Consider the following 27,517-nt stretch of genomic DNA (forward strand, 5'->3'; position numbering starts at 1 on the left):
TTTCAAGCTAATGTCGGTGAAAGTTCTCACTTCTGAATTTTAGGAGTGCTGCTGTCAAGAGATATTTTTGGTTAATTTCAGTTTGCTTCTTAGAAGTGTTTTGTAGCAGAGTAGAGGGTGGGGTTACCTGTTTGTGCATTCCGGAGCAAAAAAATTGTAACATTTTGGTTAAAATACCTTCCTAATGGTAATCTTTTCAGGCAACTTTCTCATTTTCTAAGTGAAAAGACCTTAAATGATTACATCATCTGCCTGTCCCTCTTCCTTTCTTTCCTGTGGGTCACTTTGTCAGTTTTGACAGATGGATAGAAAACTCTTCTATTAATTTCTGTGAAAAAAGCTCTTAATTGGCAGAGGTTGCTAATGCAACCACTGCTGGGAAAGCAGCAGCCTTTGTTAAACATCACAGTATCCTCATATGAGTTGAGTCTCAAGATGTACATCCACAGAAAACCAGATTTTACTAGTTTTGCTGTTGTAGGGTGGAAACCCTGGCTTCCTTGGCCTTTGAGTGAACCAAATAAAGGTTTCCTCTTGAACCAAATCTTGCCTGCATGCCTTGGGTACTTTATGCTATGGAGGTGGCTGGTTCAATTGTCATAATTTGAGTCTTTGAAAATAAAGAAACAGTTTTTGTTGTGAACTTGGTTTCTGTTATTTCAGTGTCATTTTTCTGGTTTGTGGGGATCTGTCATCTCTAGACATTATTTGGTAGCCTCAGGCCATCCTCCCTTTATAGTCAGTTAGGATGAGTTACAGCTATGTGTTATACATGTAGGTTGGAGTAAAGTAGTGTGTGTGTGTGTGTGATTGTATTTTTTTGCTGAAATAATTAGTTGTACTTGGAATCCATTGTAGAATGCATTTTATTAAATGTACAAAGTTGGATAAACTCAATAAAGCAATATTCCTCATTAAGAGCATTATGCATGCCACACTATAGCTATATCCTTTTTTGTGTTTTGTTTGACCAATGGTCACTGTATTTGTAGTATTTTTGAGCATCATGTCTCAGGTAAAGCTGAAATGTGGTAACAGTCCTTTTTACTTGTAAGAACTTTGTGTATGTAACCAAATTTTTCATGCTTAGCTTGAACTTCCTCTGGAATTCTGAAAACTAGTAGCCCATACAAAAATCAACCAGCAATTTTCAAATGTTTGCTTAAAACATGCATACTTGTAATCAAGCACTAATTACTGAGTATTAGTATTTCTAGGATGTTTCATACACTGGAAAACATACTTTGATTCTTAGTGTCCATGCCCACTGCGGTGAATCATATAATAAAGATGCTTCTCTGTAATTGTTAAATAATTCAGAGCTACAAATAAAATTGTACCATTGTCAAAGAGCAGACAAATTCTCTTGTCCGGAGTATAAGACTGGGAAAGAAAACTTGGTCTTTCTGAAAGATTCATACAGAGATAACCTGGAAGATAGAGAAGTGTAAAACAGACAATGGAGATGCAACTAGAAAATGTGTTTGTTGTAGCAGAATCTTCATAGCAATAGAAAGCTGAAATTTAATAAACTTAAGTTGACCTGGTTTAGACAGGAAATCATCATCCTGCAATGTAACTGAAATACCATAGCATCATAGAATGGTTTGGGTTGGAAGGGACCTTAAAGATCATCTAGATTTAAGCCCCTGCCATAGTTAAGGACTCCTCCCACGAGGCCATGATAGTCCAAGCTCCTCTCCAACTTGGCCTTGGATACTTCCAGGAAGGAGGCAGCTACAAATATTAGGCATTTTAGATATGATGGGATTGTACTGCAGTGAGAGAGAATCTTGCTCTGCAGTGAAAAGTCTGCTGGGGTGAAAACTTTGTGTCCACAGTAGCAATCATGGAATTACCAGCTTTCACTCTGTCATATCCCCCAAATGACATTAAATTTAGGTCAGCATGACTGTTAGAGACAGGGGGGTGATATGCATTTGCTTTTGAATTCAGCAACACTGCAGTTGTTGGGCTATACTTTTTAAAAAAATCTTGTTCTTTGTTACAATCTCACTGTGTTGCCTAGACAAACTTTATTTGCCTGTAATCCACAGGCTGCAAATGGTCCATAAATTAGTTGCCCTTTTTTCCCCCACCCCCCTTCCTTCCCCTCATTCAGGAACCATGCTGACAGTAGGTGCAAGCATCTATTGTGTGAGGCATTTTACTTCAAACAGCTGTTAGGTTTTCATTAAAATGTTTACTAATCTCATGCTAGTATTTTGATTACTTAGTAAGTCAGTTTGTCAAAAACAGATGTATGGAATATTTTTTTTTCAAGTGCCAGAAGAAATACAGCCTAAGAGTGAATGTATGTGTATCTATATTTTAATTGTAGGTGCTTTCATCATGTAATGAGAAACACTTCTCCAGATCATGGGAGTTACAGCATAAAGTATTTTCACTTTGATTTGCTGGAAAAGAAGACATGGGTAGTAACGCACTAATATAAATTTATGTTTTGAGCCGAGCCGCAAGTGTTTACTGGGAGCCCTGTGCCCTTGCACTAGATAGGGAATACTTCAGTAAGAACTGTAGTGGATAAAAAATAAGGAGATAGTCTGTGCAAATGGAACATCTGTTTCCTTTTCCCAGAAGTCCAAGGTCTTTAAGCTATCTCTGCATGTGAACTGGCAGAGGGCCATAACCCACTGTTCACCAGCCTGTTTCCCAGATATTTTATCCTGAGAAACAGTTCTTATCTGTCCAACCGTCACACTAGTGACAGGAGCGTGTTCCAGATCAGGCTGCTCCTATCATACTGCTGTAAGGTATAATTCTCCCCCGGGAGGATTAGCTGCAGGGTTAGTGCTTTGAGCTGAAGAGAGAGAAATACAAAGGCTAAGAAGTGATCCTGTGATCATGTGTGCTCACCTTCTGAAAGAAAGAACATAAATGAGAAACAGGTTTTTGGTGAGCTTCACCCTTTCCCAGGGGCATGACTGGTTTGGGGGTCTTGGCACAGCCTGAGTAACTGGATCTGCTGTTGGTCCAGCAGGGCAAGTGTACCTTCTCCAGAGAAAAACACACAAAATTAATTGATGTTTCAACTGACATAGTTCTAAGATTTTCAGTCTGTAGGCTTCAGATTAGAATATGGTTCACAGATCCCCATTCACATGTGTAAACAGGGCACTCTTGACTCCATGCAGTCATTTAAATTCTTGAACAGCAGACAGGATGGCAGTACTGACCCAGACTTTCATCTTGGGCAGTACAGTATTTTGTCCTGTCATTAAGTTTTGAAAGCAGGAAACACTGAATATCAAAGACAGCCTGAGCATTCAGCCTCACCTCTCTTGCCGCTGAGAGGCTCCCTTGAAACCCCACCAGCTGTTACTGCATGGTGCCTTCTCTGAGCAAAGGTTCTTCCTTCCCCGTTTCTTCTGTGATCAGCTTGAATAGAACTCTGCCTTATTTACTGGGTTTTGTTGCATTTCCTTTTCTTCACCTCCTGAGAACGCATAGCTTTTCTTCTGATAATTTCTCTTGTGAATCTTAAGTATGTGGTCATCTACCAGAATATTTCAGCACTAGACAGAAAAAAAAAATGAAGCTGAATGCAATCAAGACTTTTTCTTTTTTTCAGTAGTTGTTACATTATTTCCATTCAATCATACTTGGCAGCTGTCTCAGTTTTTTGCAAGTTCATGCTAGAAAATATGCTGGTATTTTTGTAAACTCCTGCTTTCAAGTTCACGTGAAGCTTCATGTTTTTTAAATCCCTCTTCTAGGAACACAAGTGTATGTTCTAAATTACTCGTATGGTTTTGACAAAACTGTTGGACCTGCCTTAGAACTATTTGATTAGCAGACTTTAATTTCTTTTATAGAAGAAAACTGACACTGCAACAACAAAAAAAAATTTCAGCTTGGATAACAGACAGACTTTAACCTGCCCTTATGTAGATTTTCTAGGAGTAAGTGTCTGTTATCAGAAATTTATGCTTTTTTGCTCTTTTGTTAGGAAGCTTTTCCTGCTTCCCTTAGAAAAGTTACTGTTCTCGGCAACACCCATTTCTGTAAGGATGGAATATCTGCTTTTTTGTTTTTGGTTTTTCATAGCTTGGTTTTCCTTTTAGTTTCATTTAGAAGTAGTCAGCTATCATGTTGGGTGGGTTCAGCCATCTACAAAACACATCTCTAGTAGTCACTGGAATGCAGCAGATGAGAAGTCAGTACTTGGGTGCGGTTTCGTACCCTGCACTCTGGCCTCTGCAGAGAGGTCAGATTTCCAGTTTCCGTAATCAAGAAGTTGGTTTATTTTGAATTAGTCAGTTTCTTCATGGGACTTTCCCTTTGACACTTGCAGCTTTGTGTTGATGTGAGTGGTTCGTATTAGTAATTAATGTTACACAGAACTGTGTTAAAGGGTCCAAGTTTGCATTTTTGTAGTGTTACATTCTGTTCTGGTTTGTGTGGGTTGTTGTTTTGTTTTGTTCCATTCCCTTCTACCTCATTCTTCTTGTAAGCTGATAAACTTATACTACCTTTTCCTTTGGGCCAGTTTCTCCTACTACTCTGTTACAGAAGCTGATGAAAACATACAGAAATCGGTGTTTAAAAATTGGGAAGGTGTAGTGATAAATGAAGCAGAACTTGCTTTAATAGCATGTGTTACTGCCCAGCACCTACCACTGAGTCAAACAGTCGTCAGACCTTGCATTTCAGCATGTTTTATGTTGAGGCTAAGGATGGTAATTTAGCAAGACAAAATCAGACATGATGTTGTTACGGTTATTACTATTTTTTTATTCTTCCTTGTGCTCTCTGAATTTACTTCCTTTACAAGCTTTCTGAGATGCAATAAAATAATAACAAAACAACACTAAAAAAAACCCATACCCAAGAAGAATTTTGAAGGACTTCTGGCATGATTCACAAATTTCCTGCATATTTGTATACTCAATGAAATAAAAGCAACGTGTCCCCTTTTAGTTTCATTTCTTCTTTCTCAGTTTTTTTAAAACTGGTTTCCGTGTCACATGTATTAGTTTTGCTTTGATTTCATTGGTTGTAAATAGAAGCTCTTGGAATGCAGTTTATGAATACTGTATTTGTGCTGAACAGTTTCAGCCTTTCACCATAAAACTGCTGGGAGATATGAAGCAAATTAAAAACTCTGTGGAGTTTTCTTATTTAAGTATGAAAGAGTAGTTTTTGTTCTGCTTCTTAGTAGCCTAAGCAGCGTATCCATGAAATTAAAATTCTTGTTAAAAGTGTTTTGAAACAGCAGATTTTCAGAATTCGTGTTTTTGACTGCTTACGTGAAAAAATCATATTGAAGTATAATTCTAATTTTGTGGGTCCAGAAATACTAATTGTTACAAATATTTCCTAAGATTGTTAGAAGATTTCTTTTCATAAGTTTTTCATTGTGCTAAAGTAAATAAAATCAAAGCTGTCAGCTTGTAATTTTGGTTTCTGTTCTTTAAAAACAAATTGTATTTTTTTATTTGAGTGGCCATACTTACTGTAGATAATAACTTAGTGAGGTCCTTGCTTTGTTGATTCATGAGAGTAGATGTGCTGAGAAAATGTGACTATATTTCACTGATTACACCAGGCTCCTTGTCTTTTCCTAGTATCTCAACATTAATTGTGACAAACTGTGCCCATGTTGCAGAAGAGGCAGAGAATATCGTTCAGTGTCTGTGGTCATTGGTATTTCTTCTGGGTCTGAAATAGCCTGTGTACTCAAATCTCATTATAAAATCCCTGAAAGTACTTTGTAGATTTGATTTGATTTGCATATTGGAAAAAACCTCTTGATTTTATTGATGATATTCAGTCCAAAATATAAAAACCCACCTGATTCAGTGCTCAAAATTGATGCTTTCTTAAATTGCATTACATTTCAATAGACTGACTGAAAAACAATGTGGATTTATGGAGCGAGAGGTAGAAATGATCCTTTGTAGAGCTGTAGCAGTGATCCTTTGTAGATTGGTCTTCAGATTATATTTCATTATTGCTTCTAACAGAAGAAACCATTCTTTCATGACCTCTTCCTCAGATTTAACAGTAAAAATTAATTGTGATTCAATGTTTTCAGTAAAATAATAACATCAGCAATATTCAAATATAAAATAAAATGTAATACTCAGGTGTAAACCATTCTGCAGAAGGCAGAAAAAAAAAAATGCACTTTCTGCGACACAAATTATAGTCACACCTGTGAGTGGAGTGAGGGAATGGTCATGGTTTTATATACCTATAAGGAAAACTGGTATTGATAATTCATCCCAGCTGTTGAAAGAGTCTTTTTGTACTGAAATCAAGACTTACTTATAAAGGTGTTGAAATAGCATGCTGCAAGGATGCTTTAGGTTTCGTTTGATCAATGTGTATGCTCGCGTTCTGCTTCAAGACCTTGGATGTCTATAAGGCTGTAACCAAATAACAGAATTTTCTATAAATACATTCTCTGATTTGGGATTGAGCTTTTTCTATTTGCTTTTGCCTCTAGCAATCTTGTTGTATGTCATAATTCTGTGGAGGATCCAGTTGGCTGCAACTGTGCTAACTCTGTCATTTGACAAAAATGCTGAAATTTGTTAAGACAACCTTCAGAAAAAATTCCACATGGTCTTTGACACTAAAATGATACAGTAACTACACTCAGATTGTATATTAGAATGTTTAAATTCTTTGGCATAAACAAATGTTTTTCAGTTAATTTGTTTGCTTTGTGTGTCATGAAGTAGCACATAATACACATTTTTATTTAAAGTATGCAAGGAAGCACTAAAATAAAAAGTGTTTTTTTTTTCCTTTGAACATGTCATGAAGTTGAACTGTGTTGCTTAGAAGGTTATATGATGTAGGTTTTTATATCTTATTAAGCATTCTCCAGTGAGCAAAAGCAGTATGACTTATTGGTGAACAGCTTGTGGTTCCAGCTGACATGTCTCACTGGTGCTCACTAAAGCTGGTGAAAAGACTAATTCAGACTGATGCTTACACAGGAGAGCAAAGCATTTTCATTTGATCTAGAGTGGATTGTTTGGTCTGTCTGACCAATGTCTTTAGACTTAGAAGAACAATTCTTTTTCTTTGTGAGTCTAGCAAAATTTTATTGATGGAATTTAACAATATTACCTCTTAAAAGATAAGTTTGCTCCTGACGGAACCAGATCCCTTTTCCTCTTGGCTTCTAAAGTTGCCTCAGCAAATAATTACTTTATTCGTTTTTAAGGGGCAGATTTCTGCCAGTTGACTTCGTTACACTGCATCACTGCGTTGTTAGCTTAAAACCCATTCTCCTCCAAAAGTGATGGGAACATCTGGCCACAGGCAGTGAAATACCAGTTTGGAAGTAGCTGGCTGTTAGATTAGCTAAATGAAACGTTCAAGGAATAGCAGACTGAGCCTAATGCTATTGTGGTTTTTCCTTCCAGTTTTTCTGAGAGGTTGTTTGGTACTACAGGATTGCACTGGTTTTTTGGTCTCAACAGTTTCACTGGCAGAAACTGAATCTTCCTTTTCTTGCTGCAACCGTGATTGCAATAGCAACCTGAAACAGCCTGGCAGTTGCAAGATGAATGGTATTTGTACCCCAATAGATTTGGGAAAGATATATTAGTGCTACTTCAGCAAGAAACAGTCTGCAAATTGGCAGGTTTGTTAAAGGGTAAAAACAAAAGTAGTCTCAGGTTTTCTTTTTCTGCTCTTTGTATCATAGTGAGAATTAGATTCAGGAAGGCCTCAACAAATCCTTTCTCGGGGCAATTTTCTGGTTATTTATTTTTAATTTTTTATTATTGTTACCCTGTATGGGAAAAATATTAGTGTTTATTGTCTAAATGTGCTGTATAAGTCAAAGACATAACTACTTGAGTCATTAGAAGACAGACTAAAAAGTGTGGATATTTCCAATTGCTTGTATTAAAACCAGCTTTAACATGTAGAGTTCAAATGTTCTTCTGTATCCTGAATTAGAATCATCTTTATTTCACTTCAGTGAAATTTACTGAAGTGCATAGTGCATCTTGGCAAAAAAATGAATGTTGTGTTAAGGAAAATAAGATGTTAATTTTAATATCTGATTTAAGGTGTGAAGAGTTAACAGTGTTGTTTTCACAAATAAGAATAGGTTAATTCTGTGGAAAAAAAAAATTAAAAAAAGATAAGAGTTTAAGAGAAGTTAAAATTGATACGTTGACCAGGAATTAGACTTTAAGGAAGGGAAGGGACGAAGGGAGGAAGGGAAAGAGAGAAAGAGAAGAAAAAGAGAGAGAAAGAGAGAGAAAGAGAGAACATATGGGCCAAGTTAAGGAATTAGAAAGAGGAACAGCTGAAGAAGAGATGAGAAAAGATTAGATAGGACAGGTATGGAGTTGTTTCAGTGTTAGATGTAAAACAGAATGTGGTAACGAAATTCTAGTATTAAACTTTTATGAATGGTTTACTATGGGTGGCTAGTCAAGAAGCTGATATTGGCAACAGTATTTTGTGCTCTCCAAAAGGGTACCAGAGTTAGAGAAACATAAAATACTGAGATTTCTGGTTTTGACCTCCAAGTATGTGTGACAAGCAGGAAGTGTTTCGTTTTGTTTTAATTTGGAAGATGATTTACTTACAACGTTAAATGACTCAGCTCACAGGACCTGCAGGATTGAAGTTGAAACACCTGACTCTTCTACCTGTTCCCAGGCATAAGTAGTTGGTGGTATACAGAATATTCACATGAAGTTTCAGCAAGGAGGTTGAATGCTAGCCAGACAAAAGAAAAGGCTGGACAAAGTGTAGCTCTTCTCAGAGCATTTGCTGTAGATAGCAAAGATAAGCACAAGTTGGGGTAGTTTATCTCCACAGAAAACAAAGTAGTATTAGTGTCACAAGTGCTTACATGTTTATCTGCCATCAAGCAGAGTAGGACAAATGTGATTCTCATTTCAGGCAAATTATAAAAACATTATGCATTTCTCTGCCAGTAAGACCAGTGATAAAGCAAGACTGAGAATAAGCATTTGCACATGAGGATAGGAAGTGTGTTTTTAAGTTATCAAAGGAGGGGGGAAATCCCACAAGCATTCTGGTTACCCTAGAAAAGCAAATGTTGCCTGAATATGTTCTCCAGAATATATTCTGGAACTGAATCAAAAAAATAGCTCATTAAGCAACATACAGTTAACTGTAGGCATTTGAGCATTTAGCAGTACCACAATTACAGAACACTGGTATGTTTTGTTGCAAGTTGACCCTCAAGATAACCATAAAATAATCAAACTAGAAAATGTTACTAATTAACAAGAGCTTTTTCATTAATTAGATCTCATTTGGAAAAATAAAACTTAAGTGACATACAAGAAAATACTACCATTCTAATTTTTTTAAAGATAGCTTGTTTTGCTTGAAGTATGGTTTTGTCCCTGAAAGGTACGGTTTTGCATTGCAGTAAACCTTTGTTTGTTAAGAGTTACAAAGGAATGCACCCAGATTCCCTCTGCATAGTTGAGGGTCTTTGTACACCACTTACACACCTGTTACATTTTAAAAAGGATAAATAATATAACATAGGAAGTTACTGTAATTTAATACCTTTAAAAATGAAACAAAAATTCAAAAGATTCATAGGATTAAAGGGATTATCAGTCTTGCCATTCATTTTACATGCTTCCTTATTACTTTAAACAGTGTTGTAGCAGGGTCTTGTACCAGCCTACATTTTTAACAGCCTGCTAATAATTGCCAGTATTAAGGATTTCTTGGTATTAGTTGCTTTCCTTGGTTTAATTTTGGAGTTTTTTCTGAGAAATGCTAGCATGCCATTAGATTGAGTTGGTCATTGAAATTCGTGTGGACAAGGTCTTCAGTCCAGAAAGTGTCTTTTCTGTTGTTTCATGGAATTTCACAGAGGTTTAAGAGAGTTAGAAATTCTTATAAATCACTGTTTCCTACTGCTGCCTGCACTTCAGCCTGTTGCCATATAAAAATTGCAGCAAGCCATGGGGCTGAGAAGAGCAGGTTCTGCTGCTACTGAAGCAGCAATAGTGAGATTGCAATGGGATGGCTGAAATAGCAGCATGAGGGATTAGAGGTGGCAGTTACGCTTGAGGCGTCACATGCTAGGGCCAGTGCTTTACTCCAGCATCTTCTCTCAGAAGGCTGTTCAGCACCAGAAGGGAAGTGGGTTGCTTCCCCTGGGCTCAAACAGCTGACCCAGGCTGGCCAAAGGGCTGTTCTGTACCATCTGACACAGTGCTTGTTGATAAAAGCTTAGGGAAAGGAGGAGGAATAGGAAACACTGGTGGCTATGGCAATTGTCTTCCACTTCCCAAGCCACTGCTGGGCATGCTGAGGCCCAGCTTTCCAGGAAGTGGCTGGACAACTGCCTGCTGCTGGGAAGCAGTGATTCAGTTCCTTTTTCCACTCTGCTTGGGCTCACAGCTTTTGCTTTCCCTGTTAAACTGTCATTGCCTCCTCTCACAAGTTTCCTCCATCTCCTCCGCATCCCATGGGAGCAGGGAGCAAGCGCTCAGCTGGGTATGAGCTTGGCTGTTGGCCGGGGTCAGCCCACAACAGGGGAGTAAGTCTCTTGCTGCTGTCAGCTGAACAGGTTGCCTAAGCTGCAGCAGACTGCCTGGTCTTGAATATTCAAGGCTCAAAATTGATTGCTGTATGGTAGGGTTCTTGCTTTTCTTTTTAATATAATCTCAGCTACATTAATTGGGTTTTTCAACTGTATGAAACTGATGTAATTTTAGTTTCCAGTTTTTTCTTTTTAGCCACTAGGAAACAGTGTGCTTATTTCTCTCATACAAGTCTAATGAATCTTGTTTCCTGTTGCTGTATAACATTTAATTATGATTGCTTTCTTTTCCCAAGAGGTGGTTGCTTCAATTATTGCAAAAACTGGGAGGAATTAAGGTGGTACAAGCAAACAAAGGATAATTTCTGTCTTCCAGTCATTTGGATTTGCAGTCTAAATGACTTTTTTAAATTTTGCCTATTTCAGTCAGGCAGAGGATAATTATAATACAAAAAACCACTTTATATGTCTGGCTTTATACATGTAACTTTATATATGGTCTTACAAATATTGGTGTCATAAAAGGCTTATGACTGGTAGGTAACCATTTTAATGTATGGTTTTAAAATAAGTCTTGGCTTGGTTGACATTTCAACACAACAGATATGCCCAAGTATTACGAGTAGCAGTGTAGATCATAAGAAATAAAAAATCTATAAAGTACCTGCTGCAATTGCTATGGAATAAGTGTTTTCCTCTCAGAAAAAGAACTTCCTTGAGCTGTAAGACTTTAAAGAGAATGAATAGTGTTTTGATTTTATTTATGAAATGACAAAAATCGAGACGTCCAGCATGAAATACTCATTTTTTGAGGGGGAAAAAGTGATTAATGTAATGTACTGTCCATTATATTACAAATGTAAATGGAAAACATATTAAAATAAGATTCTACAGTCCTGAAGTAATTTTCTCCCTGCTTTTCCCCTCAGTGTTATGTTTTTAATCTTTTTTTAAAGACAGACATTGCAGGAGAGTGGAGGTGAGAGTGGTTGTTGTATTCTTAAAGTAGGCTGTGTTTTGTGATGTTTTGCCCCAAAACTGGCATGGATTTTGGCCTTTGCATCAGTAAGCACTCACATTCCAAAAGTATCTGTATTATGCACTGTGGAGCACTAAATGCAAGTTTGCAGCTTAAGGTCAGTTTAGAACAGAGGCTGTCACACGAATCTCTGAAGTAACTGCAGTTACCTTTTGCAGAAATGGCTTAGGCAGAGCTCTTGTGAATGAAGGGGAATTGTGTAATAGAATTACAAGTACGTGCCATTGTAATACTTTTCTGGTACCTATATTGTGCCTTTTCTGGTACAATATTTTTATTGTTATCTCCAGTTTTTACAGTAGCTGGACTCCAAAGTAATGTATTCTTAGTAGCTGTAAAGCATCTTAGGACTGTTTCATTTCCCTTCCTCTCCATTTGAAAAGGTATGTGTTCATGATGACAGGCACTGTGCACAGGTAATGGCATAGTTTTGAAACTGCTATCACAGCTTAAAGCCTGCCTTTGCTTCTGTCTTCCTACACATACCCATCAACTTCATGTGCTTGGAAATGCTTCTTCAAGGCTGTGGAGCTAGGTGTGAAGCACTACTTTGGATGCCCCAAGGATGAATGCTGTGGGAGGAGAGAACATACAGATGGAGAGCTCTGGGGTACAATTGACTCAGCATTTCATAAGGCTTTTGAGTTGTGGTCCATGATTTCAGTATCCCTGTAAACAGACTCTGTAAGTGCTATGGGACAGAAAGAGCACTACAGCAGGTTTTTATGCCGTAGAGTTAATAGGTAGGAGTACAAGAAAGATGTTTTGCCACAGGGTATAAAGGAAAATGATATCTGTTGTGTTCAGTAAGTTATATTGAAAAATGCAGCCAAATGCTTTTTTCTTCTGCTGGCTTGGAATTTTTGTTAAATTTCTGCTTTGCTGTATATTCTTGAGCAACAGGAGGAAGAAAATCAGGGTATTGCCCCACTGTTGATCTGCAGTTGCAACAGGAAGGTGGAATAGAGACTGATGCTGGTTCTTTCCTGTCATCCCTGTGTCTTGAACCATGGTTTCCTGCTGTAATGAGATGGCAAAGCTACTTTCTTGAAGGCAACATTGAGCTTTTTCCTGTGTACTCGTCTGTTTTGATGAGCTACCTGAATTTTCTGCAGAACGCAATAAATCAGAGAGTGATGTTTTTATATATTTATAATAATCTGAAGCACTCTTCAGTAGGCATGTCTCTTTTCAGATGACTCTAGGTTCACTGAATTGTAGTTACCTGTTAAAAAAAAATGGCATTAGCAGAGCCTGCAACAAAGAAGGAAAATTCTTTGGTGAAAAATATTATTTTACTGTAGGGATTACTGCTAGCTCCCATTATAATAAATTATTTATTCTACTGTCTCAAAAAATCATACAAACTTAAATTTGCCAATGTTTTGGAAAAAATTGAAATACCAAAGTTGGAAAAAATAAAGAAATTGTGGAAGATGCCAAAGCTGAGCAATCCTTTTGTTGGCTTTTTTTCAAATACAGTTTTAAAATGTTGGTCAAAGCTGCCATTCTGTGAACAGTACTTCTTTTGTTTAAAGACAATTTAAAAATTCTCTACAAAATAAGAAATACAGAACACTGATTTTTCCAGTTATACAAAGAAACTGATGTTGGGCAGCAAAGTAGAAGATAATAGACTGTGTATTCTGTATCTTAGGAGTTTTGAGGACTGAAGACAGGAGGGTCAGCTGCCAGAAGTTAAAGCTTTGATGGCATCTCTCAAAAAATTTCTACCTGTATCCAGTGGCCATAGTGAATAGCATATGGAGATCAGTCATCTGAGGGATGTATATTAGCACTTCAGTCCTACCTGAAATTCAACTAATTGCCAAATGACATTATTTTTTTAATAGGTCTTTTTAACTGATATTTTTTGCTTAGCTATTGCTCCAGGAATGTGTACAGATCTTGCATATTTGTGGTTCAAATATATTATGAAAGCTTAACAGCTTGTTCCCCAAGATCTCAAGCCCTGAAAAGTCTGATGAGCCAGTTCCTTGGCAGCCTAAGCCAATGTAGCTGCTGGCTGCCAAGGCTTGTCCTGCTACCTCTCTTGCCCTGTGTTCAGGCTATGAGCTTGTCTGACCTTACACTGAACCTGTTTGGAGCACAAAGCTGGCAGGAAGCTCTGCACTTAGCCTCTGATAGTTTAGCATGCCGAAATAGCTGAAAGCTGCTGCAAAGACAGGAGTAGAAACACATGGCCAAGCCTAAGGGGAACCAAATGCAGATGTAGCTGCCAGCACTTAGGTTAGCTCAGGATGCCTAAAATTCAAAGCCTGGAGGTGATAGGTAAGATAGAATAGGGTAATATGAAGAAGAGCTTACTGCTCTCAGTATTGATTAAATCTGAGGTTCACCAGCAGACATCTGGAGTTTTCCCCTTCTGTCGGAGAACAAGTGTGAAAACAGTGGTGGTTCCTTAACTTCGGAGTATATTCCATCGGGTGGATTGTATAGTTTGATGCTGAGCATTATTTTCTGTTCTTGGATAAAGAACCTTTACTGAAAAATGATTCCTGCTGTTCTGGAAATTATTTCCCATTTTTTTTGTGAGTTTGGATATGTTTCTCTTCTGTCTATGTGGTGGGGACTGGCCACTCTAAGAGAATATTTGGTATTTCATTTCATGGCATGTTTGAGATTAAAACTAAACTAAAAATAAAAATTGGTGGGAATGTGTAGCCACCCCCAAAAAGTTGGGGGTTTTTTCCGTGTTTGCTGAAAGGTGAAGTAATTTTGTTTCCCTCTTGTCTTAGAAGTCTTACATGTTGTTGGAAAAATTTACTGGTGAAAACCAGAATCTGATACAGGGAGAATGACACTTTGGTTTTCTAATGATGCTATAATAAAAAGATAAAAATAAAAATATGTATTAAGGTTTGTAATAGTTTGACTCTAATAATGAAGGGGTGCTGGTTTATAAGACTAGAAAAATGTTTGAAATAAATCTATAACTTTAATAGAGAAAGAGAGGGTGCTATATTTTTAATAATGGAGACTCTTACTGTTCTAATGTAATTACTATATGAAAAGATAAACATACCAGCCTCTGAGTTCTCCATTTGGTATTCCAGGTGTGTATAAGTATTCAAGTAAACTCAATACACGTATCCACAATGTAATTAATTTTTCATATTCTTCTTGCTATAGTAATGAGTTTGTAAAGCATTTTGCTTTAACCTGTTGTCTAAGCAATTTGAAGTATTATTGGAAGAGAATATGTTTTTAGAACAATTTCTGAGATTACTTTAATTCATATAAATATTTCCGTTTTAAATATTAATGCTGTGAAAACAGGATGTTAAAAGGTGTTTTAGGACATTCTGAATTATACTTGACCCTTCTCCTGGTAACATCATTTACTGCAGGATTTGAACAAGCGCTTGTCCCTGCCTGCTGACATCAGGATACCTGATGGCTACCTTGAAAAGCTGCAGATCAACAGCCCACCCTTTGATCAGCCGATGAGTCGACGTTCCCGTAGAGCATCACTAGTAAGTGCAATGCCTCTGCCTTGCTAAACCAACCTCTCAGGTCTTCAGATGCCATTTAATGCAGAAGAGTGTACACCCTAGCTATGATTCAACTTCATTTACGCCTTGGCTTTTAAGTCCTGAAAGATAGGGTGCTGACAAAATCCTTTGAAGAATTTTACCCTTTTTTAAATTTCTCTTCCGCAGACGTGGCCTTCTTGTTTTTGCGTTGAAGGTCTTGACTGTTGGAATCAATGGCTAAACTCAAGTCCCAAAGTACATACTTAATTACCCTTTTGCTTTTCAGAGCAGGGATGATCTCTTTGAGCAAATAGGCCATGTCATCTTAGGTCAAGGCTGGGGCTCTCAGATCATAGTAGGAAGGCCCTAAAGCAGCATAGTATGAAGTCAGATTTTCCTCACTGTTCTCTTTTGTATTTGATAACAAATTTCTTTCTCAAAACTGCTGTCGAGAGGGTAGATTTAAAAAAAAAAAAATTAAAGCCATATGCAGATTTGTAAGAACATGAATTAGTAAATTTACATAATCTTCTCAGATTTTTGGGGTTAGTTAAAAAAAAAATAAGTCTTTCCTTGGAGATGGTAGAATGAGGATTTCTGTACTGTAATTAGAGTGTAGATGCTAGAAGTTTTGGGCATAAAATAAAATGTGTACATATCTGTACATATCTGGAATAATTATAAAATAATTATAAAATTTTTACAGAAATTCTTATATTGCAATTGTAATTTGATCTTTCAGCTTTCTTAATGTTTATTGAGGTCTTAAAGAATTGGTAGACCACTACTGACGACATAGGCAACTTCATTGGCAAGAACTTTGCAGAGAAAAACTGGATAGTATCATTTATGAAATGTGCTTTGTTCTTTGTTTTCCTGATTTAATCGCTTATTTGCTGAAAAATAAACACAAAAGTACCTGTAGTGAATTAAATTTTAAACTGTCAAATATAATTATTTTAATTGTATGTGAATTAATAATGTCCATACAAAGCAGTAATTGAGTTTCATAATGTACTTTTTACCTGAAATAATATGATTTAGTGTGCTAGACTAAAGCTTTCATCTGCCTGTTGCCTTTTACAATAACTATTAAAAGATTTGATCGAAACGCTAGAAGTAATAATAATGTAGCAAGTTTAACTAATTGAGCCATAATGTTGTAGATCGTTAACCAATGAGTAACTGAGGAGTAGACTGCCTCAAACCTTCTCTTCTCAGATGCTGGTGAAGTACATTTTCAGTAGAATTTTTTCAGTGGAATGTAGTATTTGAGAGCTGGGTGGAGCTTTCTGTGTATCTAAATTCCCTTGCTCATTTAATGTTGAGCCCTGAGAGCAGCTGAAGTTTTCTTCTCTAAGTTCCAGAAGGCAGACAGAAAAACAGTGCCCTCTAATGAATATGGTGTGTATGTAATTAGCATCCTGTCACAAGGTTGTTTTGTTTTGCCTTTTAAAAACACTTTCAGGGCTTTAAAGTCCAAAATGAAACTTGCCAGCAGTGCTGTGGTATGCTGGCATGTATTTGCTACATTGTCCTTTCATGATTTCAAACTAACCTTTAAAAACAAGAAATTCAAGGACTCATTATTCTGAGATTGTCACTGCAAGCTTGCGAGCAGACTGTTAATTACAGTGCATGAATATTGTGCTCGGCTTCAAAGGCATGGCTGTATTCAAGGCTTAGTATGAATCAAAGGAAAAAAAGCTATAAAAATTATCAAGTGAGGACTTGTTATAGTTTAGCTCTGGTGTATTTCTTTGAAATACAACAAAAAAAAATAGCTTTTCTGGTGATTGTGTTTTCTCTATACAGGTACATGCATGCACAGTAGCATAGGTGTGACTCTTATGCACCAGCTATGAGATACAAGGGACCATAAATATGATGCATCAGTGTTTCTATGTATGTCAAGATAGACAGATGTGTATTGCAGAAAAAAATATAAAATAATTTAGAAATTATGTTGAAGGAAAAAGGAAATTGATCTTTGTTTAAAGAATCTAAAAATTACTGTTTCTTATGAGTGGTAGGCAACAAATGTGATTAAAAAGTTAAACACATTGAAAAGCAGATCTTGGAGAATTTCTGGCCCCTCTATCTAGGAAATATTGTATGATTTTATTCTCTAAACAAGATTTTAGGTTTGGTCTTGTTGAACAGCATTGAGGTCTCTTAGCAATCAGACCTTTAAGTTGCATTCCAGACTGGATGGCAATAACAAGGAAAATGGCTGTGAGTTCTCCTTTAGTTTCTCCAGTAAACTAAGAAGCCTATCCTTTTAATTCTAGTATTGTCTGATGCTCACTTCAGGATATGTTTGTTTAAGTAGGTCAAAACGCACTTTGGAAACACAATGTTTATTTTACTAACATTGTACCTGTATCAGTGGTATGTTTAAAATCTCACTGGAGTTACAAGGGTTGTCAGATGTCAACTTTGCTTGTGTTTTGGGATAAACACCTTGGCTTCAACAAGCTCCTAAATATGTTTGATGCTAAAGTATGCAGTTTTAAAACATTTCAATTCTAACACTAATTTAATAAAGCAGAAATACTTTTAATACTACAGCAATGTAACTGCGTGCCCGTTTTTTTCCTCATAGATACGTCAAGTATGTTTACAAACAAGATCTTGCATTTACTTCAGATGCAGTTTCATGCATGCAATCTGAAAATTATATATTAATCTGAATTTTCTTAGCATGCTTTCATATTGTATTGTTGTCAAATCTTTGTACAGTCAGCAGTATTTATGTTGCACTGTGTTACTGTGAAATAATATACAACTTTAATATCCATCAGATTTTAGGAGCAAATCAATGTATTCAGACTTGTTGACATAGTTGCTGAAGCCAGTCCAGGGTCGAGGTATCATTCCATAGAAAGAAATAGGAAGTTGAAGGAGGAAGTGATGGTTGGAAGAAAACCTGGCTTTTTTTTTCTTGGTTTATGTTTTTTGTTCTTGTTATGTGTCAGTAAAGCAAAACCCCAGGAAACCTATGGATTTTGGGTTTTGCCAAAATACAGGCTATGTTCACTTTATAAATTGGTTTAAAAATTGATGTGGTTTACATGTCTACTTTCAGCATTCTTTACACTGTACAAACAATATAAAGCTTTGGTGTAGTTGACAATGCACTTACATGAAAATAACTGTAAGAGATAATCATGAGAGTAGCAGTGGATTTGAACAGGAAAAGAGTAATGATCTTACAGTCTTCAGAGAAGGTGCTATGTAGGCAGACAAACCCTCCTGGCTTGCATCGCAGAGCTAAGTTGGTGACAAAGAGAAGGTGAATAGATCCAAGACATACAAAGACTTGAAGTTTTGAGCTGTGAAAAGTAAATTGAGACAAAGCTGAAGCTTGTGGAATAATCATGTTTAGGGATTTTATTGGCTGTTTTAGACTGAACAACATTGAGAGGTCAGAATGGGAGAAGAAAACGAGCTGAGATCTTGGATGTGTTACATATATTGGTAAAGAGCAAATAAGTAGTGAGAGTCATTTTGAAAGAAGCAGCAGCATATGGTTGTGCTAAGCAAGAGAATGGGTGGAAAAGTTTGAGATTACTTTGTGCTTTAAGCTATAACAACCTCAGTAGTAGTAATCAGATCAGAAGAGTGAAGAAGTCTTAACTAGGAGATAGGGTAAAGTGCGGTTTCAGTCTAGGTGTAACTCGGTACATAGTTCTTCCAGGATACACAGTAGGCTGGCCAACAGACTGAGCAGTAAGCTTGGATGCAGGGATGCATTTATATCATAATATGCTAAACTGTTTTAAAAGTAGCAGAATTATATGGTGGTTGGTCAAGTACTATCAGGTATTTTCCTGAAATAAAGTTTAGGTTGCTAATTAAATGATGTATAAGTAAAGTGGTTTTAGTGATCAATTTTCCATTTATTTTCATTGCAGTCAGAAATTGGATTTGGAAAAATGGAAACCTATATCAAGTTAGAAAAGCTTGGAGAGGTACGTACAGCTTTCTTTTTCAGTTATTACTGCTTTGATAACCATGTGGTTTGTAAAGTTTTACACAAATTTTAACTAAAAATCTCCATATTCCTCATATCCCACTGAATTTATGTTTTCAATAAACCAAACATTCTCAATGTGTAACAATGTGGCAACCACACAAATGTTCTGTGCATATAAAACAAGCAAAAAAAAAAAAGAAAAGCAGGAAAACCGTCACTGAGCTCGGGAAGAGCAAGACTCCATTAGCAACCAGTCAGTGACCTCCTTACACAGGCTGGATTTGTATGCAGATAGGCAAGATTATTCTGTTGATAATAAAATTAGTGAAGTCTAGTTTCCTCCTGCTGTGAATAAGGTGTTGCAGAACACTCATGCTGGACAAGAAGCCAGTGCTTGTAGATAACAGGCAGTAGCTATGCGTGTTCTGGTAGAGAAGGTTGGACGCCTGAGCTGAGCAGCCAGCTGGGTGCTGCCAAGTGAAATGCCTAACACTTGAGTTTGCCTTTCCTTCTGGGTGTGCAGCAATATGGTTTTCTATCTTCACCCAGCTCCTGACTTCCAGAGAAATGATGAAATTGAGAAGGGGCCAGGTATCGGTCCTCTCCCATGTGATTGAGGTTGGCCAACAGACAAGGAACACTGATACAGGGCACATTGAACATTGCAGAAGGAAGCAGAGCTGATCAGCATCTCTGCTGTGAATATTGCAGCTTGTCCTCCCTTTTGCAAGGTTTTCATTTCCAAATGCATTTATTTTTAATTTTGCCTCCAATCTTTGTTAGATGGGTCACTAGACATGACATAACATTGCGTATCTTTGGAGAAATGTTAACCTAGAAGCTATCAGGTCATGGTTGCAGGTGTACATTATCTCACTTGCTTACAAAGTGTAGTGGACAACACCAGGTATGTACTGTAACCTGGGACAGTTTCTGTAACTTTGTGGCTTCCTCTTTGCAATTGCTGGGATTAGTTGTGCCTACTTGCTGTTTGTGAGAATTTCTTGTCCTTATGTAACATGCCTTGAGCGTTTTGAATCTCTTACTGTCTAAGCAAAAGAAGTAAAAATTGAGAAAGATAGCTTTCATAGTACCAATTTTTAATTATTTCAACCAAAATTAAACTTTGACAACTCCACCCCCCCAAAAAAAAACCCAAACAACTTGTGTAAAACATGTAACAAAGAAACTATTAAAAGGAGTTAAATGTTTTCATAAAAGTAGTAGAAGAGTTATGTCTTCAGCCTTCAGAAATAGAACTGCAGCATAGTGTAGAGATACCTGAGCTAGTTTTAATTAAACAGGGACTTTCAAGAGGGTAAATGATCCCAGCAATGAACTTAGTGAACTTAACACCACCTGATCTGGCTTCTTTGGTAGCTGTGTGGCATGTGGCTTTCCATGTGATTTTCAGAGGTGTTAAGCATACGCATCCTCTGGGTCTTATGTGTGTTCAGGCCCAGGCTTACAAAATATCTTTGCAGTTTTACATGTGAAAACTGTTCCTATCCAAAATGAAACCTAATAGAACCTGAGACAGAAGTTTGCTTTCTTTAAATGATCTTTCACTGAAGGAACAATGTGTAAAAGTTTCCTTTTGTTTCATTTTGTAGGGTACTTACGCAACAGTTTATAAGGGGAGAAGTAAATTGACAGAAAACCTGGTGGCTCTGAAAGAAATCCGCCTGGAACATGAAGAGGGAGCACCATGCACAGCCATACGAGAAGGTAATACTTTTTTTTTTTCAGATGCTTCTGAATTTCCTTTTGACTAAGGTACAGCTTGTACTTGGAAATAAATAGGCTACATGGGAGATGAGTTAAATTAGTATGAGTTTTGATGAGGAAAATTTTAGTCTAGGCAGATTAAGAGTTAGTGTTTCAAATTTGTTTACTTTATGGGGGGTGGTTGTGTTCTCAAATGCAGTGTTATAAATGGATGATTTTATACTGAGTTAGACTATTCTTAGTGAGTAACTTTTAGAAATTTAGATACCTTTTACCGGATTATTACTTCTGCCTGAAATGTGTAATTTAGGAAATATTTACAGTTTGTTACTCAAATGTGTTTGGCATTTAAATTAAACACGTTTTTATTAGCTAAATATGTATCACTTTTATGTTCTTAAAAGTAGCTTTTTAGTTTAAAAGTAAAATTGCTTAGATGTATGAGCTTGCTAGAAATGCCTTTAATGCTGTTATGTTTTGCATTTATTTATTTCATTCCTACAATTCGCATTTGCAGTGTCGTTATTAAAAGATCTGAAGCATGCAAATATTGTTACACTACATGATATCGTGCACACAGACAAGTCTTTGACTCTTGTTTTCGAGTATCTGGTAAGTGCTTAAACAGCTAGAAGGCTTTTACATTTGATTTATTGTTTCTAATTAACACAGACATAGCAAAATCCCGTACTCTTTTAGAACTACTGGAACTGTTACAGTTTCCTCCCACATGTAGAACCATTCAGCTGAAAATGAGAAAAGTATATTCAGTGCTTAAGTTTCTTTAAACAAGTAAATGCTTTTCTGATAATTTCAGAGTTTTATTAACAGCAGTTAGTAGTGATCTACCTGAGCAAGCTATCTACTTGTACCAAAATTAACTGTAGAAAAAAAAGGATAATCACAGTTATTCAGATTATATTTTTTTCTGTTATGACACAACCCTCCCTCACAAATTAGCTAAGAAAAATAGACTTTGAAGTGAACAACACATTCCATCCTTTTGTAACAATCTTTTCAAGCAAGTGTACGCAATTACGTATCTCACATGCTCGCCTCTCACATTGCAGACTTTTCACTTTCTCACTTAAACTTTACCTAATGATCTTTTTGTATAATATGCTGGAATATATAAGTATAATAAGAGGTTTGAAGAAAAACCTTCTTACTGCCAGTGTAATTGGAGAGTGTAGCAATTTCATAAAATACTGTGCCACACGCAAAATGGAGGAGAGGGCACTAACATCATCTCTGCCTGAGATGATGCAGCATGCTGGAAAACATGACCATTTATATCCTCTGGAAACCCAGAGTTTTTGTTATGTTCAGGCTTTGGGGTTTTTTTATCATTGAACACCTTTTGCAGAAAACTTAGTTTTCTGATTAATTCATTCAGTTCTAATAATAAGTAATGTTCGCATAATGTGTTGTCCACAATTATACTCAACAATGACAATGGTGTTTTGACAGGATAAGGATCTGAAGCAGTACATGGATGACTGTGGTAACATCATGAGTATGCACAATGTAAAGGTAAGTGTTTTCAGTGACAGTAACTGTCTTCCAGCTTCTATGTTCTAAGAATTTCAGGGAACTTAATAATCAGGAACCATATGGTTTAAAAAAAAACAACAACTAATTAAGAAACTTAACTTCCTTTTTTATGTTTTGGCCTGGCTTAACTACATTAGACATCAGGTGGAGTTTTTCTTTTTGGTTTTGATGGCTTTTAAGTTTTTAAAGCACTGAAATCAGGAGATGATATAATTTCATATGTTTTCATTCTCTTTGAAGTTATATATTTCAACTGTAAAACTTACTAAAAAATAATATATCCATAACTCTTTTGACCTCTTCTTGTCCTTCCATTATTTTATACTCATTTAGTTAGTTAAATCGTAGTTTAGTGTATCCTCAAATAAAATTTATATATGCATACTGAGGAAAATGTAGCCTCAGTCATAAATGTGGGTTTGGATGCCACTGCCTACCACATGAGTAAGAAATTAATATTTAAGAATGAGTGGTGTTCATCTTTCCATTAGTAATAAAATGGAAAATATTTTCTGTATGATGTAATTGTCTATTACTTTTAACCGTGGATGTGCCTGGGTCAAGGGACTCTGTTTTTAGTCTGGCCTGCTGAAACCAACTCAGATTTAAGTGGTAACAAACTAGGTTTTGATTTGGAAAACTGAAATAACTGTTTATGTTCTTTAATACTTAAGGTTTATAAACAAGGTTCCAAAGAGAGGATATTATTCTTTTGAAATGAGTGAAGTTGTCTGGAGAGGCTGGGTTACCTGTATCACCCTGCTGTGTTGCAGCCTTTATACAGCAGCACAAGGCATTAATGTGGTCGACAACACAATGTGCTAAATACTGTGGAGTGATGAGTTTTGTGTGCATTCCAGTAGAGTTGTCATCCTTGGTTTTGGCTTAGTTGCATGCTGAGAAATCTGTTCCTAGTTGAATTGTGGATGAGATTCAGATACTGGTTGCTGTTTGGATAGCTTTGACTCTTTTGTCACACAGCAGTTACTCTCTTGTCAGATTGCAGTATCTCCAGGGAAAGATGTCTGCCCTTAACCTCCTCTTTTGCTTCCTTTGAGGGACTGCAAACAGAAATTCTTTAATTTGCATCTACTTCAGAGAGACAATAGAAAACATAATTATGTTTGTGTTTTTAATTAACTTCAAGTTAATATGTAGTGTTTTAAGCTTAAAAAAATAAATAAAAGCTGTAAGTGGGTAACTGACTCCTGTGGTAAGTGCAGTTAGAGAACAGGCAGAATTTGCTTGTGGTAAGCTAAGCTAAGCAGAGGAACTGTTTCTCCTTGTTTGCCTATGGCTTAAGCTCTGCCCTAAGAGCAGATTTATATAGTCAGTATCTTTGGCACTGGGAAACCAGAACAGCTCTTAACTGTAGGAGCTGTAGGTGCTTGCCTTACAATAACTGTGGGGATTTGGGTCATTATTGACATTTGAGAGACTTCCCTGTCATCATTACCATCACATTCCTCAGCTAATTTTAGGTTTTTGAGATTTGACAAAATGAGGATGTGGAATATACACACATACATGTGTGATCTCTGCAAGTGTTACTGTTTCAAACAGAATTTTGTTCTGTGCATTTCCAAAAAGATCCATGCCCACTGGGGTGAAGATCCACCATTTCTGTAGAATAATCTGCTTTGCTTTATTGACTAATCCTTGCACTCCCAGGATGTGCTGGAGATGGCTATCAATTTCCACAGCAGTCCTGCTAATATTCCTTGAAACTGACTTGCCCTTCCACAGTGAGGGCATGAGTAGATGGAACAAAACTTGTTGATTCTCATTTTGCTTTTTGAAAAGAAAAGAAAGGATCCAAATTATTTTTTTTCTAGAACAGATAAATCCCATGTAAGCAGACAGAGAACAGATGGATGTGAATTACACCTGCTGTGTATTTGTCCAGTTTAGGAAAAAGGATTTGGTGGCGTCACCGGGTACAGAAATAAACTGATGTGTTAGAAAATGATCATGTAAAAACATTTTATTTTTTCTCCTCAAAAGTCCTGTTATATGCTGAATTTGCCACATTGGTAAACATCACTTTCTGTAATGCTCTATATTTTTTTCATTATACATGTCATTTCATGTACTGGCTGATGACTGTTGTGTGGTACATGCCAACCATGGCTACTCAGATGTCCCATGTTTAAGATCAGACACATGAACTGCAAAATAATAGTTCTTAATGCAGTGATACAGTAAACTTGCTCAGCTGCCCTCTGCTTACCCTTTCTTTATCCCTTCCTACTTCTGTGTCTATATATGTGCAGCATTAATATGCATGACTGAAGCTGCTTGCTTGGCTTGCTGTTCCAAAAGACTAAAATAAACCTGTGTGTGTCAAGGTGAGGGGATGCTTCAGTAATCCTCATTTTCTCCATTTCTCCATGTTTCGTGAGCTTGTGAATCCACGTGTACTTTACATAGTGTAGCACAATTGGATAGAAAGGGTGCTGAGCTGCATTTTCAAAAGGCATTTTGTGGCAGAGAGGAACTTGCATATAGTCAGTGTCCTGGCTTGACAGTCAAGAGACAGTTGCCTTTAAAGATGTTACTGTAGGAAAGAGTATTGGTAAATGCTTACTTAAAGATAAGAAGCTGTGTGGTTCTGTTTAGTTAGGCAGAACAAATTACACTTAAAATCTGTGTTGTAAAGTGTTGTGTTAAAGCAGTGTATTAGCATAGAAGGATTTTAAATCTATAAACAATAATGATGTTCGGAATTTGTACTTTTTAAGAAGTATTTTTGTACTGCTTACAATACAGAGACTTAACTCTGCAGTGTCCAAATGGGCTGGTTTAGTTCTGTCATCTGTCGAATAACGTTTTTGGTCTAATTTATATAAATGTTGTCTTTTCTAGCTATTTTTATACCAGATTCTTCGTGGTTTGGCATACTGTCATAGAAGAAAGGTATTACATCGAGATCTGAAGCCACAAAATCTACTAATTAATGAGAAAGGAGAACTGAAGCTTGCAGACTTTGGTATGGCCTGGAATTATTCTGTAACAAATATTTTCTTCAGTCAGCAAAAGAAAGGCATCTTTCCTTATAAAGGAACAATGAGGACATCGGATCTGTAGTGAATTTGTGCATTCTCAGATGGAAAATGAAAGTCAGCCTTTTACAGGATGTTAGTAATCAAAGTAATAGGTGTAGAGGTAAAAGTGTTGCCTGACTTGTGGTTTGAAAGTAGTGTTACAGCTTCCTTTGAAACTGACACTTAGTCATATCCGTAAGGTGGAACTCAAGCTGCTTTCCCCAGCACTGAAGTCACTTGAAAGCAGAGTAACCCTGACTGGAGAGAGAAAGGGTCTGTCCACATGCTTAATTACTCTTGTTACTGATACACCAAGTTCCTTTGGGATTTCCAGAGTGGGGGACATTCAGACTTTCCCATTATCTTCTGTGTCAGGAAGGTCTCGGAAAGTTGTACTGCCACTAGCTTTTTCCCCTTATACGTGAGTGAAAGTTGCTCAGAAGATTGTATCTAACATGCCAGACCTAAATTTCATTCAAGATATTACTGTCACACTGACAATGATAGGGTGGAAACCCCCTGTTGATCTTAAAATGATTTGGTCTGTTTCCACCATTTCATTATTCATTTGTTGCCTTCTGCCTCTGGGTACATAATTCTCCAATGGAAGTAGTGCCGAAGGGGTTTCACAGACAGAGGTGTCATATTGATCTATTGCTTTGTTGTTTTAATGATATCTGTAGGATTACTCCAGGTTTTGATCTGTTCACCTGCCATCTCTGCTTTAAATTGCTGATCATGAGATTGCTGTAAATACTAAGAGGCAAAATGCAAGCTGTAGAAATTTATCTGTTAGGACTTTTTAATGAAAATAATTGGGAAGATATTTAGCAGAAGTATATATAATAAGGTTGATTTAGCTCGTAAAAATTCTCTGTCCATTCCATGCAAAAAAAAAATATTTCAGCAAGCTGCATGTGACTTTCTCTATTTTCCTTTTATCAAGGACTGGCTAGAGCGAAGTCAGTTCCTACAAAGACCTATTCCAATGAAGTTGTCACGTTATGGTACAGACCACCTGATGTTCTCCTTGGATCTTCAGAGTATTCAACTCAAATTGACATGTGGTTTGTATAGCTATTTCTAATTTAAATTTTTGTTCTCAGTCAAGTTAAAAAATGTCAACTCATTATGTAGTAAGCATTCAGATACTTATTATTTGAAATTTTGACGGCTGTAACTGAGTTAAATTTTACAGAAAGGATTGGCAGACAGGGAAGATGCTATTATTTGTCTCTGCAAATGCAGAGTACCTTTTTATTGCTTAGGGTAACAAGGCATTAAGGCCACAGTATGAGAGGGGGGGGGAAAGAACATTCTCCTAATTACATGGTAACATGGTATTTTACTGTGAACTTCGATACAATTTATAAACTTGATGTCTGAAGGAAGAGGGTATAATATAGCTATGACATAGGTTTTGTTTAGTGTTTGACAGTTCTTTTGCTGCTGCTTATCTCTGAAAACAATGTATGTCTCTAACAAATAATAATTTAATTGAAGAGAAATCACAGAAGTCTTTAAGAGCTTGTCCTGGGTTTGGAGCTGAAAGCTTTAATTGTTGGATAGTTTCTGATTTATCTTTTTTTCTGTTTTTTTTAAAGGGGTGTCGGGTGCATATTTTTTGAAATGGCATCAGGAAGACCTCTTTTTCCAGGTTCAACTGTTGAAGATGAACTGCACTTAATTTTCAGACTTCTGGGTAAATGGATACTTTCAGCAGTAATATTTGTTTTTCTAAACACTTTTTCCACATGAACTGAGGATTTTTATCTATAAACAATGATATTTTATATTGCAGTTTAATTAAGGTGAATGAGTTTATGCTTGATCACAAATGACTGAGTTGAATGCACAGCTGAGTTTGTACAACATAGACTCACTGATTTTTTTTCTTTCCTGTTTAAATTGCAGGATTAAATGCCTATTTATGTCAAAGTTCTTTCTTTACATTTTTTAAAGTTGAATTTGTTGCCCTTTTTAAATGCAGGAACCCCATGTCAAGAAACATGGCCAGGCATTTCTTCCAGTGATGAATTTAGAAACTACAACTTTCCCAAGTATAAACCTCAACCCCTGATCAACCATGCACCAAGGTACTCCATGCTTTATTAATAGAAAATGTGTCCCTGTGGCTTT

General features: G+C 36.6%; 1 protein-coding gene across 2 annotated transcripts in view; it reads left to right on the forward strand.

The window, feature by feature from the left end:
- Positions 1-27,517, forward strand: part of CDK17 (cyclin dependent kinase 17) — a 94,320-nt gene that overhangs the window by 60,626 nt on the left and 6,177 nt on the right. For both annotated transcript variants that reach the window (XM_051633090.1, XM_051633181.1), the window contains 9 exons: positions 14,948-15,073; positions 18,991-19,047; positions 20,666-20,780; positions 21,298-21,392; positions 22,251-22,313; positions 25,200-25,323; positions 26,325-26,445; positions 26,983-27,080; positions 27,369-27,474. In XM_051633090.1, coding sequence (XP_051489050.1) covers positions 14,948-15,073; positions 18,991-19,047; positions 20,666-20,780; positions 21,298-21,392; positions 22,251-22,313; positions 25,200-25,323; positions 26,325-26,445; positions 26,983-27,080; positions 27,369-27,474 — 905 coding nt within the window. The remainder of the gene's footprint in view (positions 1-14,947; positions 15,074-18,990; positions 19,048-20,665; positions 20,781-21,297; positions 21,393-22,250; positions 22,314-25,199; positions 25,324-26,324; positions 26,446-26,982; positions 27,081-27,368; positions 27,475-27,517) is intronic.

This window comes from Apus apus, chromosome 1, assembly GCF_020740795.1.
Source record: "Apus apus isolate bApuApu2 chromosome 1, bApuApu2.pri.cur, whole genome shotgun sequence".
Lineage (NCBI taxonomy): Eukaryota > Metazoa > Chordata > Aves > Apodiformes > Apodidae > Apus > Apus apus.